The sequence below is a fragment of the Podarcis erhardii genome (assembly GCF_964252035.2).
Source record: "Podarcis erhardii genome assembly, chromosome: 3".
NCBI classification, from domain to species: Eukaryota; Metazoa; Chordata; class Lepidosauria; order Squamata; family Lacertidae; genus Podarcis; species Podarcis erhardii.
Window position 1 is genome coordinate 51,664,121 of NC_138507.1, and position 15,383 is coordinate 51,679,503.

A 15,383-nucleotide genomic window follows, 5' to 3' on the forward strand; every position below is an offset into this window, starting at 1 on the left:
AACCAAGTAAGTGACTATCCAGACAACGTTGCTTGCACATCAAGCTCAAGCGAGACATCTCGATGCTAGAAAGTATACAGGAAAAACCACTTGTTTTAATCCTAGTCTTGGCTGATGTTGATTCTTTGGTCACAGGAGAATCTTGTAGTTGCTGAGCTGGGAGGCTAAGCATAAAGGCATTACTTTGAAGCAAGCACAACTGAAATCCCTTTATATAAGACCAGCAAAAGTGATAACCCACCACCAAAACACTGTTTAATGGGGAAGTCCCTGAATGGGAGATTGATGGGAAATGGTTCAGCTCAGACACCAATTTGCCACTTCATCGAGAACAGGTTTATCAAGTACAGCAGAAGATGCCACATCTTCTAAGAAACATCTGATTTCCCACTTCTATAAAGAAGGAATTGTGTGACGGGAGATGCAGGCAGGTGCAATCTCTTTCATCTGAGAACCTATTCAAAGTATATATATCAGTGTGTCTGTTCTGCCATATATGAACACAGTTCATATATTGACTGCATATTGACTGTTCATATATTGACACACAATTGACTGCATTTCTTAGATGTGCCCACACATGAAATAGCAGCATGCAGCTGTTTCAGCTGCTGACAGTGTACACTATTACTCTATGCTAAGTGGCTCTCGTTCCTTAGAATATTTACACATGAAGAAGTAAAATGACCACCCTGTTCATAATACTATGCAGAAGGGCAAAATAAAATTATTTACTCATAACTCTTCAGAATCAGTATGCAGCAGGCAATGGGTATTAGTTGAATATTGTTTAATTTCAATTAAATATAGGCAGAAGTTAATACTTCACAAAGAATAAAGATAAAAAATCACTAATTACAGAAGACCAAAAGCATTCTCTCAGTGGCTTTATAATAAAATACATTACATTTAAATATCTGCATTAACAGCATTAGAGAACAATAGTTTTAGACTGAATATTTTTCAATGACAGCAAAATAATTAAAAGCCAAGTATATTTTAGTATTAGTTGCAGAATATATGAGTAAATTGCAAATTGTCCCATTAAAATGCATGAAACTATAGGACTTTTGTTTATGTTGCTGAGGCTGTTACGCTGGATCCATCACTTATTGGGCACGATCAGAAGAAAAACCAAAAGAATTTAACATTCAAATGTTAAATGAGAGGTTGGATCCACATCTTTGAGGCTAATGAGAGGTTGGATCCACATCTTTGAGAGACAAAAAGGTATGTAATTTGTGATCAAAGTCAATAGGTCGATTTTGAGGCTCTTTATACCTCTGTGTCATTTTGATTCCCAGGTATGGGATAAGTTCACAATGATCTATGAAGCGTTCCAACTTCCTCTTGTACTTCTTTCGTATATAATCAGAGCTCCTGGGGTTATATGCTGTAGGAAGTTAAATAATACCAATTATGCCATATCACTTGTACTTCTTAATTAATTGTGCAATTATACAACACCTAAGGACATATTATAGAATTATTATGCAACATCAAGTGCCTACAAGATCTCCAGACTGAATCCCTATCTACATTACTGTTAACAGTGATGTGCAGTTGCTTCTAACTAGAAATCCAGATTTTAGGTACAGTGTCTATCTTAGTTATCTAGTGGCCAAAACTACATATGATGGAGGTAGATCCATGTAGGTCTGCACCATTAACATGCAGAGGAAGGGGTAGATGTGCAATTTAAAGAGTCAAAAGCAGTGCATAGGTATTGGATGTCATATCCTTCCTGCACCCCACAACTGTGCTTCCAGCTGGGCTTCTTGGAGCCAGGTGTAAGAAAAGTATCTGGAGGGGTGAATTAAGAGGGCCAGGTAGGAGAAGGATTCAGCACCCATCGCCCCCACTTTCCACTTTAATGGGGCAGGCCCATATCTAAAGACATGGGGTTGTATCCAGTGTCGTGTGCTTTGTGAATGTTCTGTCAGAGCAAGGATTTCTGCTAGCACAATAGAACCCTACCTTGTCACTTCGAGTTTGATCATAGACTATTCTAGGATGAATGTGTCCAGCCTGCAGGAGAATAGCCTTCCACTCACATAAAGGGATTTCCCCTTTCTCCTACCCCAACACTCTTTCCCATGGCCCCCAAATCTCTCCTGGAGGGTTAAATGGGAGATCTTATTGCATGAGCAGAATTCTGCTTGCATTGACTTGTGTCACCATGTATGTTTAGCAAAATAATAAAAGATCAATGTCAAAAATATAAACTAATTTTTATTTTATTTTACTTCATACTATAATAGCACAGGTTTTACTGTACCTTTCAAATGATAGGCTATGAACAGCAGAGCAGTCTTTTTCACACTTAGGAAAGGAAATTTTGGTTTTAAACAACCTACTTCATTCATTGCTTTTATCAGAGCTGTGGCCACACCCTACAAACACAAACACTAATGTTAGTTGAGCAATATAAACACTACTATAAGGTTTTATGTATTGTAATATTTACTGCTTGGTGCGATCATTCATAATCTGGCCTTTAATTCTCTCCTCTATATCACTTACAGTGCCTTTCAGTTTTGTATCACTGTGAAAGTTGCTCAACATATTCCTAACTCTGCCATCCAAGTCATAGCTTCAGCAGTCCCTGGAGTTATGATAAATACCTTTATCACCATCTGTCAGTTTGGAGAATACCGAATGACCTTCCAAAAGCTTACAGAGTTAAAACAAGTGCAACATTTGGGCCCTTATTTCCATTACTGTCCATTACTTTTGAAAAAGGAAGGAAGGCATCAGTCATGTTTATCAGAATAAAAGAAAACCCTTTGCAAAAATAAGACTAAAGCTGTGACATGGCTTCATTACATTACTGAATTCATTTAGCAACGTTGAGATTAGATACTGCCCATTTGAATCTTGCCCCCCAAAGTTAAGTCAATTTGAGTGTCATTAACAGTAAATAATAACCTGTTCCAGGTATCCAGTCAGGGGAAGAGCTGTCAGCAATATTGGCTCCTTTATTGGGGGAAGTTTATGTGGAAGGGTCTGGTTCCAATATTTCTCTGGTAATCTAAGAATACAGAAATTGCAGTTTTTTTAAAAAAAACCCAAATCAAACACAAAGCAATCAATGAAAATAAAAAAGTGATGTATTCAGTACCTCATAAACTTTTGAAGCTTTTCTTCACTTTCAAAAATATATAGCTTGTTGCGATAAAGTACAGCATATTCAATGTCCCCAGGTACCAGTGCTTCATACCTCAAAACAGCAAATGAAAGGAAGATATCATCACCACATTTGCATCTCATACTTGCTGCAGCTGGTAGGAGAACATTGTTCTTTTACCCTGGTTTTAAGTGATTTGTGGCTTTACACTAAAATTTTATATTGAGTCCAGAATTTGATTTGCAGCCAGTGAAATTGTCATAAAAGAGGAGCTGCATGTTCCAGAAAAACATTTTGGACCAGGTGTTTTCAAACGTAGATCCAGCATGTGTCAAGAACCAGTCTTTGTATAATACTGCAATCCTATACATGCCTGCTCTGAAGTAAATCTCACTCAGTTCAGTGGAGATTGCAAATAAATGGGTATAGGATTGCAACCTGAAGCATGCATGACCATGGCCAGGTCTGCTTTCTCCAAAAGTCACAGGTGATACACTTGCCTATGAAGTGCTTCTGGCCACACCTGCCACCTGGAGGAGCATCCCCAAACTATGGACCGGATTGTTTGAAAAGAGTACAACCTCATCCAAAGCATGCTACATCAATATCCTTGGATCAGGACTTCTAACCAGGAACATTTCTGTCAAGTGGATTACATTTGTATGCCCACATCCAGTCCATTACTGATTGTGGATTCATGTGGCTGATCTAAATTTTTAATCCATGAAGGGTAACAGTTGCATAGTTTTTTGAGGTGCAAAACAGTCTTTTTGTGAATGGAAGGTATTTACAGAATGCAGAAAAGCACCTTTGGATACACCCATATAATGCAGAGATTCTTAAATCCTATGTAAAGTTATCAAATACACCATGTTAACTTCACCTTCACCACTTTAAAATTTTATTCAATAAAGTCCAATAAATAATATGATGTGATGCAGAATAGTAATGATTCTGCAAAGTGGAAGGTGTTGGAGTTTGCCTGTTTGAGAACTTATTAGCACAGATTGCATTTTTCTATATTCTATATTAACAGAAATCCTTGGAAATGCAAGTGTTTACCTTTGCTTCCCATCTAGGTAAGTAACTGGACAGAATCCTTGCAATTCAGCTTGCATAGGAAATAAAGCCTTCACATCTGCTGCAGTCAGTTTCTTTGGTAGTTTATGTGGGAGAGGGAGAGGATAAGGTGCTAATGGGGGGACATATAATTCTGGATTCTTCAGGAATTTCTGCATTGAAAGCAATGTATGAGAAGGAGGAGAAACATGTCATGTTTTCATTCATGGTCAAAATCATTTGAGGCTACTTATTGAGGAACAGATGTATCCCCCCCCCTTATTTCTTATATAACAGAAGTTCTGAAATTCTAGTCTACAGACCAGTGGTCCATGAGCTTCAGTCAGGTGGCATAGCCACTGTGAAAGGCAGACATGGTGAATTAAATATTTTTGATTGTATATTTGTAGCTGCTTTTATTTCTTACATTGTGTTTTATTGTCTATTGTATTTTATATTATGTGGAATTCAAGTTGTAATACAATAAAATATATAAGAAATAAGATCAGCAAGAAATATACAATTAAAAAACATACAACATATAGGAGATTACATTATAAGTCATACAAAAGGCAGAAAAATCTTTTAAGTGGTCCACCAAGACTCTTAGCAATTTTCCAGTGTTCTTGGGGGCTGGGGACCACTTGTTATACGTAACATTCAACACCAGTTGCATTAGGTGCACTTCAGAATAAAGACATAATCCAATCTTGAATGAATGGATCTTTATTTGCGTCAGCCATCGGCAACAGCAACAAAACAACAATGCGAAAAAAAGAACAGAAATAAAAAGTCAATTATATAAAATACACTTTAGGGTCCTGAATCAACAGTCAAATAGTGGACCTTATTCTGATTGCCCCAGCTAAAAACCTTGCAACCTTTGCTGTTACCTGCTCATCTTGATCTGCCAAGAGAAAGGACACGGTGACAGTGGTTGGGTGACCCGGAATGGACAATAAAAGAGGGGTGATAATCTCCAGATATAAATTTTTTATTAAAATTTTTTCCATGAGAAAACTCCAATCATATCAATTTACACATCACATATTTTAGCTTATTGGACCTCCCTCAACTTCTCTGACAATCATTCGTAGTTCAAATCCTATCTTCACATTCCTTAATTTTAATATTGCCATTAAATACTATATTTCTGTCCTTATTTGCTTTCTAGCAATATTCCTTGTATTTTCACAAAGCTTCTTTAAAGCACACTAGCATTGTACACTCCTCACATACAGTTTTCAAATACTCCGTAAATTTTCCCCAGTCCTCAAAAAACCTGTTACAGATAGGTAGCCGTGTTGGTCTGCCATGGTCAAAACAAAATAAAAAAATTCCTTCCAGTAGCACCTTAAAGACCAACTGAGTTAGTTCTAGGTATGAGCTTTCGTGTGCATGCACACTTCTTCAGATACACAGATACGCGTGTATTTGAAGAAGTGTGCATGCACACGAAAGCTCATACCTAGAACTAACTCAGTTGGTCTTTAAGGTGCTACTGGAAGGAATTTTTTTATTTTGTCTCAAAAAACCTGTGATCCTTTTGAAATCTGATTTTCCCAGTTAATTTATCCAGTTCTGCATAGTCTGTTAATTTTGTCCTCCATTCTTCCAAAGTCGGTACTTCTTCTTGTTTCCATGTTCTTGCTGCAGTGATTGCATACTGAAAAAGTTTACAGTCTCTCCTATTTATGTCCATTCTTGTTATTCCCAGCAGAAAGGTTTCTGGTTTCTTAACAAAGCTATATTTTAGCATTTTCTTTAGTTCATTATATATCATCTCCCAGAACCCCCTTACTTTCTTACAATCCCACCACATATGCATAAATGTACCTTCTTTCTCCTTACATCTCCAACATTTGTTACAGGTTTTGTACATTTTTGCTAATTTTACTGGTGTCATATACCACCTATATACCATCTTCATAACATTTTCTTTCAATGTGACACATGCTGTAAACTTCAGGTTTTCATTCCATATTTTTTGCCAATCATCCATTTCTATGTTATATCCTAAGTCTTTGGCCCATTGAATCATGACCACTTTTACTCCCTCATCCATTGTATGCCATTCCAACAGAATTTTATACATTTTGGAAATTATCTTACAATCATTATTGACAATTTCTGTTTGAAATTTTGAGTCTTTTTCTTTGTACCCTTTTTCTTTCACATCCTTTTTAAACATTTCACTTATTTGATAGTAGTGCAACCAATCATAAACATGTTCTTTTACTTGTTCGTATGGTTTTAATCTCCACTTCCCCCCTTCCTTCACCACCAAATCTCCATAGGTAATCCAGTCACTTCTCATATTAATTTTTTTGACACCTATAACCTCTAATGGGGATAACCAATGTGGGACCCCCATTTCTAATATATTTTTGTATCTGTCCCAAACTTCCAATAACGATCTCCGGAAGATATGATTTTCAAATGATTTATAACCCTTTTTCTTTTCTTTCCAAAGGTGCGCGTGCCATCCAAATCTGTTGTCAAATCCTTCCAAATCCAGGAGCTTTGTATTTTTAAGTTTAATCCATTCTTTTAACCAGCAAAGACATGATGCTTCATAATATAACTTCAAATCTGGCAGGGCAAAGCCTCCTCTTTCTTTTGCATCTGTTAATAATTTATATTTAATTCTCTGCTTTTTGCCCTGCCAGACATATCTTGAGATCATCCTTTGCCATTCTTTAAAGATCGCCGCTCCTTTTAATATTGGTATCATCTGGAATAGAAATAACATCTTTGGTAGCACTGACATCTTGATCATTAAAATTCTACCCCAGAGGGATAGTTTTAGTCTTCTCCATACCTCCAGGTCCTTCTTAATTCCATTCCTCACCGGGACGTAGTTGTTTTGGAACCGATCAATATTTTTTGGAGTTAACCATATTCCCAAATATTTCACCTTTTTAGCAATTTCAACACCCGTTTGTTGTTGCAATACTTCCATCATTGTTTTTTCCATATTTTTGGCTATAATTTTGGTTTTCTTCCTGTTTATTATAAAACCTGCCACCTCTCCAAATTTTTCAATTTCCTCCAGTATCTCAGCTGCAGTCTCCATCGGTTCTTCCACCATCAGAACTAAGTCGTCAGCAAAGGCTTTAACTTTGTATTGGTTTTGGCCTACTGTCACCCCCTTTATGCTTTCGTTTTTCCTTATTGAATCCAAAAAGACCTCAAGGACCATTATGAATAATAGTGGTGATAGTGGGCATCCCTGTCTGGTGCCTTTAGAAATTTTAATTTCTTCTGTTATCATATTAATCTCATTCCTCAAGTCTTTATAAAGAGTGCAAACCAGAATGGCATGCACCACCGATTTGGGACTGCCATCTCCACAGGGACATGTGTTTTTTGTGTGGAATCTGTTGGAATCGTCCCTCAAGTGCAGCCAAAGGCAATACATTCAATCTTGCGAGGGTAAAAGCATGTCTATATTTTAGAATTTCTAGGTTATGCAGCTAGGGTGCCAGAGAGTCAAAATGGGAAGGTGGGAAATAGGCATACCATGGGCAAAATTTCCTTATCGTGGCCAAGTTGTTCTGATGCTTGATATCATTTAGGTGCTGACAAATTAGACTGTTTGCTTTACTAAAACCCAAAGTGAGTAGCAGTTGTGGTGATAAACCACAAGTGTGAGGTTTTTGATAAGCAATTGTAGTCCAGGTGTTCTTGTGACAATCTTGCAGCACTGGGGATATTAGACCGGGGGGATTTGAGTTTAGGCGAAGCCAATAGTTAGGTGTCCTATGCCAGATCCATAATTCTACCGAGGGGAGGTTAGCCTGGCGCAATGATGCGTTTGGGACACAGGGTGGTACAGAAAAAAATTGCCTTAAGAACTTTGATTGGACAGCTTCCGTAGATCTAAGGTGAGTGCCTGTCCAAATCTGAGCCCCATATAATAACTGTAATGGGGTTTAGCTTGGAACACTTCCAGGACTGAGGGTATATATTTACCACCTTTTGTGTGGAAAAAGCATGTCAGAATTTTAGTGCTTTGGGATGCTTTTTCATTTGAACATAATCCAATCTTTGTTTAAGGGACAGAATCCAATTCTGAGAGATAAAGTAGTCCAGGAGAACACAATAAAGGTAACATCATCATGGCCCAGCTTTCGGTGAAAAAAGAGGCTATGAGGACAAGCAGGTGATATGATAGAGGGTGTGAACTTATTCAGAATAAAGGCAAACGCTTGGGTATTGCCACCCTCCTCAAAATCATCATTTCACTCAACACACACACACACATCAAGAATGCAAACATTTGGAAAGAAAATTCTAACCTCACAATGGAACTTCCCTTTCACTGGGGTCATTTTGAATAAAGGGTTTATAAAAACAAGGCCATATGACAAATGCCACAACAAAACAATGGCTAACCATTTCTTGGAGTCAGCATTCATAAAACAATAATTCTTAACACTTCTATATAATTAAAACATTCAAAGTGCTTCCCATAACAGTAAACTAGTTTGAGTGCCATATTGCAAAGGGTTGAAGCTAACTGGAGTCTAGTTCTCAAATACATTTGTTAGTATTTAAGATACCCCAAAACTCTTCAATCTTTTGGCTTGCCTAAGGCCACCTAGTGAGTTTGTGGCAGAGGTAAGACTGCAGGTAGGGAGTTTCCAGCCCACACTAAGCTACTGCAGGACACCAGCTCTTTGAACTTTTATTTGTATATTCATTGTGCCAGCACCCATTTGCTTTCCAAATGGATTATGTATATATATTCTACCCCTTTTGATACTTACATCTAGTTCCTTTTGTCCAGCCATTTTGTAGTAATGTCCTCGAAATTCTGCTGCAAACTTTAGAGAAGGCGTTACAGAACAATCAACGAGCTCTCCCTTTTCTGCAAGGCTGACAGGACAATATTGCCCAAACTCTCCCAGCCGAGACAGCAGCTCTTGTGGCATGATACACAAATCGGCAATACTGGCTGCCATTCCTGTTAACAATTGGATACAATGCTGTAAAGTTTCACCTGTGACACTACATATTTGGAAGATTATACCTATTCTACTGATATGTGAAAATGCAAAAGCTATACCAAACAATACAGAGCAAATCAGTATGTTATACTGTATATAGCTTGGTTGGCAGGTCAGTCACATTAACTTCTGTGAATATCAAGAAGTTAGAAAGATGTTTCTAATTTAATCTATCCTCCATGAAGCAGAGAAAGCTCACCAGTTTGCAGAATCTAAAGGCTTACTACACATGATTAATTTATTAGAATGCTTCGTGCAAGTTAGCTTTACTAGCAGTATTGTATTTCATTCACAGCTGAAAAAAATTCATTTGCTAAATGGATTCTTTACATGGAGGACACTAAATTATAACTAGATTTTGACTGTATGTAGCTTTTCACTTCAGTTTCCAAACAGAATCTGGAGTCTGCTTACAAAATGCTGCTTTGAATAAAAAATGAGAAAGAACAACAACAATAATAATAATTGAAGTCAAGTTTCAAGCTGGCCCTACCTCATATTGGTGAAAGGGCAATCCGGAAGGATCCTGACTCTACCAGATAACAGCACTACCATCCCATTTACCATTTGGGTTGACTTGTAACCCCTTTGAAAGATGATGGGCAAGAAGCAGGCCAAAAATGTATATATACAGATAATAACTGCAGAACTTTTGAATTGCTAAGAGTTGTATCCAGTGTTGCGTGAGCTGAAAGTAAACTTCCTCTTTCCTTTCCTCTCAGCACCCCCCCACTCCCAACAAAAGCCTCTCCTGAGGGCCGGGGGGGGGGGGGGACACGGACGGACCTACTGAGCACTGTGGGCTGCATCTTATGGGGTTGCAGTGGGAGTGAGGGAGGGAATAGCCCAAAATTGGCTGGAGTAAACTTGTGGAGTGCTAGGTTCTTGCACCTGATTTGGTGTGATTCATGGGATGAGTTCTGGTTGAGAGCAACATAATGTGAACAATGGCCAGAAATCTAGGACTCAAACAACTTGAAAGTCATGATAAAGCCCAGTGTGGACCAGCCCAAAGATTTGTAATGGGTTCATGTTCTCTTTATTATTCAAATAGGTCATGTGCTTCTTTATCAGACTCTGAGCTTCTATTTTTAAGTTTCATATTAATCTTCATTTATTTGAAGTTAAAGTCAAATCCAAGTAACGTAATAGAATTACATATAAAATCCACTAACAAACCCGCCCCCCATTTTTTTAAAACAGGATTCTTTGCTTACCTTGTCGTATTCTTTCTAGATAGATCTGGATCTGCTTGGTGATTGCTTGAGTTTCCTCAAGTATTTTGTTCCAGATCCACCATTTGCTATGTGTTGCATCAATCACATACCAGTTTTGGTGCTGCTCCTCGTAGTAAGGTCTTATTTCTTCTGTTTGTGCTCTGTAACACGAATTCTTGATAGAGAGAATATGGGAGCTGTCGTGCATTGGATAAGGATATCTGAGAAGAGAATTTTAAGTGCATTAATATTAGGCTTTAATATCAGCCTAGTATGAGCAGTAGGTTAGTGCACAATGGCCAACTGCTCCCACTTCACTACTTCCCTGTTCCATGTGTGAGAAACCTACCAGGAAGCTACCATTAAGCTTGGCTTCCTGTTACAGTGGTGCCCCGCAAGACGAATGCCTCGCAAGACGGAAAACTCGCTAGACGAAAGAGTTTTCCGTTTTGGAGGTGCTTCGCAAAACGAATTTCCTATGGGCTTGCTTCGCAAGACGAAAATGTCTTGCAAGTTCCTGTGGGTTTTTTTTCTCCCCCCCCCTTTTTCTAAGCCGCTAAGCCGCTTATCCGCTAAGCCGATAAGCCGATAAGCCGCTAAAAGCCGCTAAACCGCTAATAGCGCTAATCTGCTAAGCCGTCAATGGGCTTGCTTCGCAAGACAAAAAAACCGCTAGACGAAGAGACTCGCGGAACGGATTCTTTTCGTCTTGCGAGGCACCACTGTATGTCCAAACCCTAACAAGCCACAACTGCTAATCAGCCTTAAACCATGGTTTGTTGGTGGCTTACATATTGTGGCTTGTTAGGAAATAACAATACACAGTCCATTGTTTGGATGTAAAGGGAAGCCAAGTACAATGGCAGCTTCGTAATTTGTTTTTCCTGTTTCTGCCAGGGGAGTAGTGAAGTGGGAGCAACTGGACATTGTCTACCATGCTGCTCCTTCACTGTAAACTATGTTAAGCCAGAAACCATGCCTAATTGTGAAGTACAGTGGTACCTCGGGTTACATACGCTTCAGGTTACATACGCTTCAGGTTACAGACTCCGCTAACTCAGAAATAGTACCTCGGGTTAAGAACTTTGCTTCAGGATGAAAACAGAAATCGTCCTCTGACGGCGTGGCGGCAGCAGGAGGCCCCATTAGCTAAAGTGGTGCTTCAGGTTAAGAACAGTTTCAGGTTAAGAACGGACCTCCAGAATGAATTAAGTACTTAACCCGAGGTACCACTGTATTAATGTGACCTGAGGGTGTTATTACTTCACACCCTTCATGGTGTTGCTACCTGTTAGGGATTTGTTTATCCTGCAGTGCTCTTCTGAGGACCTCCTTCACATCAATATCTAATTCAAAGATTTTTACTGGAATGATTTTCATTTCTTCAAGAAGGTCTACTTGTTTTCTTGTTACAGGGTATCCATCAATAACAACTCTGTGGGAGGGAAAATGACCACAATTCAGATTGGGTTCAGATTTATTATTTATTTTTATAACAGTAACTCTTGTTGATGAAGCCCATACACATGCCAGGATATTCTGAATCAGGAATAATAAACAGAGCCAAACAGCATATTCATTCTTTATTATTCCTGTTGGCACTGTGCCGATTTCCAGAATTATCTTAAAGCTTTGAATCAGCCTTTTTATAAAGAAACATAACCAGGGTAATACATTTTGAAGGCACTGAATAAAACTAGAATAGGCTGTCAAAACATACTATCATTCACCAGGGAACTAAACAAAGTAGGTATTTTTGAGCTAGCAGGCCTCAATAGTATTCCAACATTGTACATAGACCTAAATTAGGAGTGAGGAACCTTTTTGGCTCTATGGGCAAACTTTATCAGGGGCAACCCACCTGTCAGTCACATGATGTCCCTTCCCACCTTCCCAAGCTTCTCGGGTGCAAGGGCCATTGCCAGCCCCACAGTTTGTAAGCTTCTCCATACTTTTCCTTTTCACCTCTAATGTCAGGGCAGCTTCACCAAACCATCAGTGCTGGGATAGAGAAGCTGTTTCTACTGACTGGAAACTGCTTCTCCTCCTTGAGGAAGTCACAAACCTACTGCCCATCAGCTGATAGGTGGTTGGGATCACACCTTCTCCAGTACAACAACTATCATAAGCCCACTTTAAGCTCCCAATTGTTCTTTGAAGCCTCAATCCACACATTATGTATGACAGATGTAAGGGAGATGGGTGTGGCTGCTCAGCTTTGCAGGACAAATAGGGAGGCCTAGTAGGCAAAGTTTGACCCTTAAGCTGGAAGCTCATCACTCCTGTGCTAAGTTATAGCATATCAACTACAGAATCTGTTCCTCCTGTCCTTAGTCGGGAATCTTATACAGTTGTACTTTGGAAGCCAAACAGAATCCGTTCTGGAAGTCCGTTCAGCTTCCAAGGCATGGCTTCCGATTGGCTGTAGGAGCTTCCTGCAGCCAACTAGAAGCCCTGCTGGATGTTCAGCTTCCAAAAGAATGTTCGCAAACTGGAACACTCCAGGGTTTGTAGTGTTTGGGAGGCAAAACGTTCGACTGCTAAGGAGTTCGTCAACCAAGGTACGACTGTACATGTTTATAGACTAAGATAATGGCCTGGTTCACAAGTCATACTAAGCCAAACCATGGCTTACCATGAGTGTGTGGGCTCCAGGAGAGGCAAATGTGACCTCTTTGTTCCTGCCCAGTTGCTCTACTGCTGTTCTACATGAAGTTAAGCCATAGCTTTGATTAGCATGTACTCTGAACCTGAGTTCATGGTTTAGCTTGCTCCAGACTTACCATAAGTAGTAGGCAAGGTTTGTCCTATGATTTAGGGCTCATGGTATGTCCGGGATAGCTAAACCACATGTCTGGGTTTGGATGACATGCTAAGTCACGGGTTAGTGTAGTGTAGCATCAGAGCACCTGGGAATGAGCAAAGGGGCTGTGATCTCCTCTCCAGGAGTCTGCACTCTGTTGTGTTCATGCTAAGTCATGGTTTGGCTTTGTCTGTTGTGTTGTGCAATCCAGGACATTATGTTCAATGGGATTTACCCCTAGATAAATATGCATAGGACTGCAGCCAGAGCCCTTCTCTATTTCACCAGGGCTTTAAAAAATATCTAAAATATATATTTGCAGGATTAAGAAACAAACTACGTTTCACAATTTCAAGTACGATTTTTACTATCCTCCTCCTTTAATGCAGAATACCAAAACACCCTGATGAGAAATGCTTATAATCTGCCAGCATGCGTATCTGAACCTTTATGACCAAATTGTACAGCATTGTTTATTACATTTTTTGGTTTTATGTTAGGCAAGGCAGAGTTGTATGACAGACAAAGGCAACTGCCTTCCATATCTGCTGGAAGCAATGTTATGCAGATGTAGTCCTAAATGTGACTCATCTGGAAGCAATGCTATGAAATAACTAAAATGAAATTCTCTCACCCTGAGGTGTTACACACAGTATCCATCAGTGAAATATCTAGAGCCCTCACAGCAAGTTCATCAGGTGCAGTCAATCCTTTCTGCAGATGCCACTTCAATATAAGTGCTAGTTCTGTCTCTGGCTGATTGTTTAACACCATACGGATGGCATCTCCCATGGAAAGGCGCAACAATCCATATTCTTTTGCAAATCTTTTGGCAACTGCAAAACAGTTTTGTTGTTAATGAACAGCTTTTGACCACACCGACCCATAATACTGACCATTATGTTTTAAAAGGAAAATGATTGCGTCAATAGAGCAGAATCACAGTCATAGGTGACCCTCAGACACCACACCGTTAAAGTACATGGCTTCCCCCCAAGAATCTTGGAAACTGGAGTGCTGTTAAGAGTGCTGGGAATTGTAGCTTTGTGAGGGATAAACTACAGTTTCCAGGTTCCTTTGGAACAAGCCATGTATTTCAAACATATCTTGTGGATGTGTCATTAGACCTAGACGGTTATGATAAAAGCGTAAGGTTTACTATGACTGCTTTCTGAAAGCAGCCTGCTAAAGGCGATCCCTTGTACAGTTTAACATCACCCAAGAAAAAATAATGTGTTGGAAAAAACCTAAATGAACTTACCGGCAGTATAGTTATGTGGTAGAACAGAAAAATACCATCCTCTCCATAAATGCAATACTGTTATACCTATATAAACATCTATACACTCAGGACTCAAGACTTACCTGTAGTCTTTCCAGATTTTGGAGGCCCCACAACTGCAATCTTAACTGGCACAGTTGGCTTTGGCTTTGGCTGACGGAGATATTTGATGGGATTTTTCATAAATGTATCCCTGTTCTCTTTGCTTGTAAAGAAATAAATACAATTTCGATGGATAAGTGGAAAGCTAGGAGTATCTTGATTTTGAAAAGGCTTGATTGCGTCTCCTTCACTTAGCTGTAATAAACACAGAATTATTGACCTCCAGAACTGCTGTTGTAATTATTTTCCAGTGAAAAATGTATATTCACAATTTAACAAATATTATCTTTTAATTTATAAGAATGAAGTTTATGAAGAATGAAGTTTTCCTATTTTTCTACTGAAATTACTTATGCAAGCACAAATAATTGGTGAGGAAAAGTTGGCAAGAACAGTCACATCAGTTAAACCAGGCCATTAAAGTAACCAAGCAGCTCTTTTGCAGAAAACTATTATGTTAGTAAGAACAATAATAATTTAACAATTTCGTAATTTCTTCTTGGGGTGTCAAGTGCCTATTACTTTGGAAGTGAAATGTAGCTCATCCCATCTTCCTCACTGTCACTGAATGTCAAAGTTAGCAACTCCTATTTTTGGTTCAGGGCAGATATACCTCTACTCGGGGCACAGCTACACTAATTTGGGTTTCTCCTTTGTTTTATATGGGCAACTCCCTTGGGGCAAAGAAAAAAGGGTTTAAAGAAAACAGGCGTTGCGTAGGCTGTCTGAGGGCTTCTCCACACTTCTGCTTGTCCCATGCCTAGAAAGCATGGGTCCAAGC

General features: G+C 39.1%; 1 protein-coding gene across 4 annotated transcripts in view; it reads right to left on the bottom strand.

The window, feature by feature from the left end:
- Nucleotides 1-241: 241 nt before the first annotated feature.
- The window catches only part of AK9 (adenylate kinase 9), a 68,418-nt gene continuing 53,276 nt past the window's right edge, over nucleotides 242-15,383 (bottom strand). For all 4 annotated transcript variants that reach the window (XM_081856684.1, XM_081856685.1, XM_081856683.1 and 1 more), the window contains 10 exons: nucleotides 14,584-14,797; nucleotides 13,853-14,054; nucleotides 11,704-11,850; nucleotides 10,416-10,636; nucleotides 8,959-9,155; nucleotides 4,190-4,359; nucleotides 3,122-3,220; nucleotides 2,929-3,031; nucleotides 2,279-2,393; nucleotides 242-1,393 (listed from right to left, as the gene is read on the bottom strand). In XM_081856684.1, the coding sequence (XP_081712810.1) occupies nucleotides 1,191-1,393; nucleotides 2,279-2,393; nucleotides 2,929-3,031; nucleotides 3,122-3,220; nucleotides 4,190-4,359; nucleotides 8,959-9,155; nucleotides 10,416-10,636; nucleotides 11,704-11,850; nucleotides 13,853-14,054; nucleotides 14,584-14,797 (1,671 nt within the window). In that variant the 3' untranslated portion in view covers nucleotides 242-1,190. The remainder of the gene's footprint in view (nucleotides 1,394-2,278; nucleotides 2,394-2,928; nucleotides 3,032-3,121; nucleotides 3,221-4,189; nucleotides 4,360-8,958; nucleotides 9,156-10,415; nucleotides 10,637-11,703; nucleotides 11,851-13,852; nucleotides 14,055-14,583; nucleotides 14,798-15,383) is intronic.